General features: G+C 51.6%; 1 protein-coding gene across 3 annotated transcripts in view; it reads left to right on the top strand.

The window, feature by feature from the left end:
* Window positions 1–3,090, top strand: part of LOC113208055 (uncharacterized) — a 301,854-nt gene extending 298,764 nt beyond the window's left edge. For all 3 annotated transcript variants that reach the window (XM_052272910.1, XM_052272911.1, XM_052272912.1), the window contains one exon: window positions 1,673–3,090. In XM_052272910.1, the coding sequence (XP_052128870.1) occupies window positions 1,673–1,740 (68 nt within the window). In that variant the 3' untranslated portion in view covers window positions 1,741–3,090. The remainder of the gene's footprint in view (window positions 1–1,672) is intronic.
* The last annotated feature ends 3,240 nt before the right edge of the window (window positions 3,091–6,330 follow it).

Raw genomic sequence — 6,330 nt, 5'->3', positions numbered from 1 at the left:
GGGGGAGGAGGGGGGGGGGCTGCAAACAGAAAAGAAACTTGGGCATTCAGAAACGTATGCATGGAGATTCTGAGTGTCTTTGCATGTTGACGCGACACGAGGAAGTCGTCTTGCTGCTGCTGAGGCTCCGGGACCAGCCCGCCCCGCCACGCTGTATCATGGCTCCAGGCCAGGGTGAGAAAGTAAAGAATCTGCGCGCGCGCTCTGGCTGTTGTCGCCGAGTGTTTCTGTGTGTACGCGCGCGTACGGCTAGGTGTGTGTGCGTGTGTGTGTGTCGGGTCGGGTTGCGAGTATGCGCCGTAACGGCAATAAATTTGTGTGTTGGCGTGAGTGGGGGTGCTCCTTTGTCTAGCGCTGGTTTCCCTTCACGCCTCCTGTCCGGCCACCCCCATCCCCTCCCCCCCTTTCCCCTTTCCTCCCTCACACCTGTCACCACATCCTGGGCTCGCCCGCCGCGGCCGCCCGCAGGACGCCACACGCACTCACTCTCCTACTTGCGGTGCCCTTCCCCCCGCCTCGCACTTGCCGCGCTTGTGGCCCGCTGCCGACTGGTAGCGCTGGCTGGAGTGGAGACGCCGAACGCCCAGGTTCGCCCCTTGTGTCGCAGGCTGCCCATCGCGCGGGTATCGCCGCGACCAGTCCTTAAATATTCATCATCGTGGGAAAGGGGAAAAGGGGGGGGGGGGGTTCAGCGGCTTCAGCCTTGTTCCCTTCATCTCATTTGGTCTCCTTCCGAATGCATAAGAAATCAAGGAGCAGGTACCATTTAAAGCGGTTTCGGCCCCCTCCCCTTTTCTTTTGCCGCTTCTTCTAGCGCTGCGCTTCGTCTGCGCGTAAAACAGCCTGCGCTGCTGCTCGTGAAAGGTGTCGGTTAAGCGCTTCTCGAGGGGAACAATGTAAAGTGTCTTAATGTTGCGCATCCGGTCTTCCACGATAAGTCTCTCCCCCCACCCCTTTCTATACCCCCTCGTCGGCTAATTAAGGGCTGATTCTAACAATAGCGGCATTGTTGGGCGACACTCCGAGACAGCTTTATATTGTTAGCGCCTGATGCAGCGCACTGAGACCAATGGCGGGACTTGGGCCGGGGCACTAACGACCAGTAGAACTGTAGGCCACTGTACAGTGTGTAGTATAGAGAATGTGTCTTGACTGTTACCTTATCCTACCCCATTTTAGTGCTTTTTGCGCTTTTTCGAGCACCGCGCTCAATCGCAATTGAAGTTCCTGCCCTACCTGCAGGTAGCTATTGAGTTCCGTTGCCTTCTGTTGTGTGCCTCAGCTAACAAAAGAAAATAAACGATAGCTGGTAGAACATAAAAGATACGGATTGGTCAAGAGCTAGCCGCCCCTGCGTCACGCCACTTGTGGGGGTTCATTCTGGACCAAGCAGGAACCTTTACGTTCGAACTGCTATTCTTTTTCCTCTGTTAATTGTTGAACTATACGTTACGACCGAGCTTGCTTTGCCTTCTGTTACGCTGCTAAAAATCCCTCGTTTAAATTTGTTCTGTTTTTAAGTCTGCTTTTTGATTCTTAACGGCTTTGAGGCTTTGAGCTTCAAGGAAAATTTTCAAAGAATGATTGGATGCACTTTTAAAGTAGGTTACTTTCTAATTTGTTATCGTTATGATTATTATTGACAAGCACTCAACTACGGCGTCTTTTGCAGGATGGTCGCGGACCGACTCACTATGCGCGTGGTTCGTCGTGCTCCACGCCGCGTTCCTGGCGAGGTAGCGGACCTAGAGCGGGCCTAGACTCGGCTCGGCATGGCTCGCCTAACGGGGCTGACTCGGCCTGCGGCCCGACTCGGCTCGTCTAGCACGCTGGCGTCTACGTCGTAAAGAAACGTGCTGAACTGATGCGCCCGTGTGTTTACGTCGTGTTTAGTGTGTGACCGCCGGACACGTGTGCGGGCGTCCCGTCTACTCTCGGGACTGTTGAAGAACGTTGTTGACTGCAGTGGTTTGGTGGTGTCGTGTACTGCGTCGAATCCCTGTACATTATTTGTAAAGTAGGAAAATATTGAGAAAGTGTGATATTATTGTATGGTGGGTTTATTGGGGGGAAAGGTCATGGCATTGTTTCGTGTGACGGTGATATGTGATGTATCTCATGCTGACGCTCTGTACTTACATGGGGTGGAATTTAAAGTATTTGTTGTACGTTCTGCGAGGCAAACACTCACTTATTGTTATTGATGGTCGCGCCTATCGGTTAGTGAAGCTCTGATCTAAAAATGTTTCCTGTTTCTATAGAACGTTCATTCAATCAGTATGGCATTGAGTGCTCAATATGCATTGGAAAAGGTAAACTTGAAAAGATGCTTATATCTAAGATACCACAGACAAAATCGGTCGTTCAATTTTAGGAACGATTTACCAGTCTTTGGTCGTATCTCTTTTACGACATTCTAACGTGTTGAATTTCTTAACCTGAAATACGCGGCCGAGAGAAACTATTTGTAGTACCTCCTGTCTAAATTTGTTAAAAACACATGTGATATTATTCAAATAGGACAAACATGTCTTTGTATAGTGATTCTCTTTGTGTAGCTTGAATGCTATTGGTGCTTTAAACGGCGATTTACATTTGTGTAAACCCTACTTTAAATTTTAATTAACAAAAGAGAATCACGCGTACACAGTATGTTGGTGCTCCTATACTTATCAAGCAATGCTCATCTGTAAATATTACCATCCAGTGAGTGCTGCTTGACTTATTATTTATAACTGAAAACTAGATCGTCTTCTTACGTCACGATTTGCCAGACTGTTGCATTCAGAACCCTTATCGAGGTGTGTAAGAGTCCCTTACAAACAAGTTAGGTTTACCTCTATTGTTGTGTTTTGACAGCGTCCACATTTTCCAAAACCCGCCTCTCGTCCCAACGCTCAAATCAAATGTATGTCTATGGGATGTCTAATTTCTTGCTAGTTTCTTTTATTTCGGTCCCCTAGAGGCTCTTTAAGTGCAGCATGAGAAATAAAATGTTCGTGTATTTATTTTATCTGTAAATAAGATTAATTTAAAAACATTTGTCTGTAGAGAGATCTCATTAAAGGCTTATGTTGTGATGTGTTGAAACCATAAGACTTCCTTTATTTACCACACAGAGTGAAACCCGGGCTAACAAACAACTAACGGGCAGCCATCACCACAAGCGGGGCAAAATGTTGATGAAAACTGCCGGCCGATCTGATATCGAACACGAGCTCGTAACAATAGTACCGCGCAGGAGATAGTTATTGCTTTCCAATAAGCGCACGCGGCGGTGGCGGCAGCGCGCGCGCTGGCCAGTGGGATATGAAACGAAAGGCTCGCTGCTGCGGGCTGTTTGCATTCAATTACCTGGACAGCGCAGTGTTATGTTAAGTGCAGGTGCGCCTCGCGAGGGACGCGCGCCCGGCTGCGCTGTGCCGCGCCCGGCTGCGCTGTGCCGCGCTCCCCGCGGCGGTTGCAGCCCCCGATTTCATTCATCCCCTCCCCCTCCTCTTCTCCCAGCCATACGCTCGCTGCGCGCATTGTGCTGCTCGTGTCCAATGGAGCGGCCAGCAGTCGTGGTGCGGCGGTCACGTTATGGTGACGACAGTAACGCTTTGGTTCGTATAGCAGCAGCAGCACCGGAACTCCAACGGAGCGCGCGGCGGGCGCGCGTGCGCGCTCTTTAAATGGAGAAAATATAGCGGCGCTCTCCGCTCTCTGCTCTCTGCCTCGGCCGCTGCGAGTCGCACACTATGGCCGTTATGTTCCGTTCGGTTTGCTCGGAAGCGAGTCAAGGTCTCTTAGCCCGGCCCTTCCCCTGGTCAGGCACACGCTGCCCGCCGCCAGCTACGGCCCGTGGCTCTCTTCTTGTCCATCACAATGAAGTGGCTTCCAGTGTAATCGGATTTGCAGCCCGACCACAGCGGCCCCGGCCGGCGGCAGCCCGGCGGCGCCTCGTCACACGCCCTCCATTGATCACATGCCGTGCGGGTGGAAAAGGGGGGAGGGGCGAGATATCGTTCCACTCGAACCAAGCTGCGATGATGGCCCCGCTCACATCAGGAAACTCGACTTGCTGCACCTCGAACTTTGCCATTTCGAGAGTACTGCAATTATTTCCGCCCCGTCGCCCCACAAAAATCTTTTTCATCGTGAGGGACATCCTTCACCCCTGCCCCTACGCCCACGCTCTTTTCTTGCTCTCCCTCTCTCTCTCTCTCTCTCTCTCTCTCTCTCTCTCTCTCTCTCTCTCTCTCTCTCCCTCTCTCTCTGTCCATCTCTCGCTGTCCCTCTCTCTCCTCCCTCTCGCTCTTACGCTGACTTTTATAACGCTTAGCTTATAAAGCGTAAAAAATTAGGACCGCCCAGTACCTTCACAGCGCAAGCGGCTGAGTTATGAGACGGACGTGTGGGAAAAGAGGGCGTTCTCTAAAGGGCCGGGAGGGGGAGGAGGGGGGATGGCCTGAGGGAAGGTCGGCCGTCGCGAATAGAAATGAAACCGAAAATGAGAAAGCCTCTTGTGGCTCAGCCGCGGTCGCGTGTGTGAGAGAACGTCGGTCGGTTGTTTTGTGCGAGGATGTCACGAGTTTCATTTTCGTTTGGGGCCCGTGTAAAACACCGCACTTTTTTCCACGACTTTTCCGCCTTTGCAAGGTATGGTGGAAATAAATGAGCATTGAGCCCCATCATCTGCAAGCTTTCCCCACCGAGAAAAGGGTTCCATTAAACTAATGGTAATTCCCTTAGTCCAACGGAAATTTCCGTTCATATAACATGAAAAAAAATTGCTACTTAAGGAGCTTATTTCTTTGTCTTAAAGAATGATTCTTTGCTCTATGGCCATTTTTTCCTTGAAGCATTGGAATTCATTTGAATCGACAGAAAATTTCCAACATTAGAACACAAATTCAACGGAACCGTTTTCTCCATGCGGAATAGGGTAGGAGCTGCAAAAAAACAAACTCCTTATTTGCGTACAGCACTATATCCAAAAACGGACTTTTCTGAGTGTACTTCATGCAGACGAGATAGAAATAGATTGTTCCGCGGTCTCTATCTCTCTCTCCGCGTCATCACTGCGGCGCCCTTAGGGGCCTGCCTTATGCGCCCCTTCAGTCCATCGACCCCCCCCCCCCCCCATCTCTCCCTTCTCCCATCTCAGCGACTCCTCTCGCCATCTCCTCACCCACCGTATGCTATCGCCGCCGCTTGCCGCGCGCCTTCGGAATAGTTCTCTGCCAAGTTAGCTTAGTTATCCACTGAGTGAACTTAACGTCTGCGATACCGCACTGTGTGCCACGACCCTGCCACTGTGACGGACGGGGCGGGGCGGGGTGAGAGGGGAATGCGGATATGAATTGTTTGCGGGGTGCCTGAGCGAAGGGCAAAGGGGCACCTGCGCGAGGGCCCTGCCTGCCACCCGGCTCGAGCAGTCAGCGGGGCTCCCCTCATCCTGGACAAAGTTTTGGCCGAGGCGCCGCGCTGCTGCGGCGACGGAACGGGGCGTCTCGTAATCAGAACTAAATTAAACACGTCATCACCGAAACGAAACTAGTCTGCCCGACGCCGCCCCCGCTGCAGCGCGCCTTGTGGTGTCGTAGCCCCCGGAGGGGAGGAGTGGGTCGGGTGGAGGCGGAGCGCGCATGCAGCCAGCCGCCGGGTAGGCCGTACGGGCGCGCGCAGCCAGAGCGTGTGGCCTACCCACGATCTGACAGGCGCGCTGATGCGGTACAGAGGAGAGACCTTCTCTGACTGCAGGGCGTTTTCAACACCCAGTAGAACTAAAAAATAAAAAAAACTGTAGCAACTATCATATGGTAACTTCGGGGACAGCCATGTCATGGTTGAGCCAACAAATGACAGTGAGGACTAAAATATGGTTCCGATAACTGTAGTATGATAGTTAATTTTACAAACATTATGGTTGTCCCTGAGGTAATCTTATACGATGGTTGCCAGAGCTCCCCATTTCTCTGGGTGATACTACCATTGCAATGCAGTACACTGCAATTGACATCCTTGTATTCTGTAGGATCTGAGTGTTGCGTAAATCCTTACGACTTAGTATCAGACGATCGCAGGAACTATGAAACTGCTCTATAACTCCATTATTAGAGTTTTTCCTCTGGCTTTTTTATTTTTTCTGTAACGCCCTCTACAGTCACCACGGTACTGTTTCTCTCGTCGGTCTGCCCCGTTGGCCCCGGCCCCCTCTCCCCCTCTCGCCACTACACCGCCTCCCCGCCCGCGCTTTCGAGTAGGGCTGGGGCTGGAAAATGCCTGGCCATGGCAGGAATATACTTTATTCGGATAACTAGTTGGAAACTTCCCACTGCAAAGAAA

Source organism: Frankliniella occidentalis, unplaced genomic scaffold, assembly GCF_000697945.3.
Source record: "Frankliniella occidentalis isolate FOCC.00 unplaced genomic scaffold, Focc_3.1 Scaffold230, whole genome shotgun sequence".
NCBI lineage: Eukaryota > Metazoa > Arthropoda > Insecta > Thysanoptera > Thripidae > Frankliniella > Frankliniella occidentalis.
Note: the sequence above shows the minus strand (reverse complement) of the source record. Positions and strands in the feature narration are given on the sequence as shown.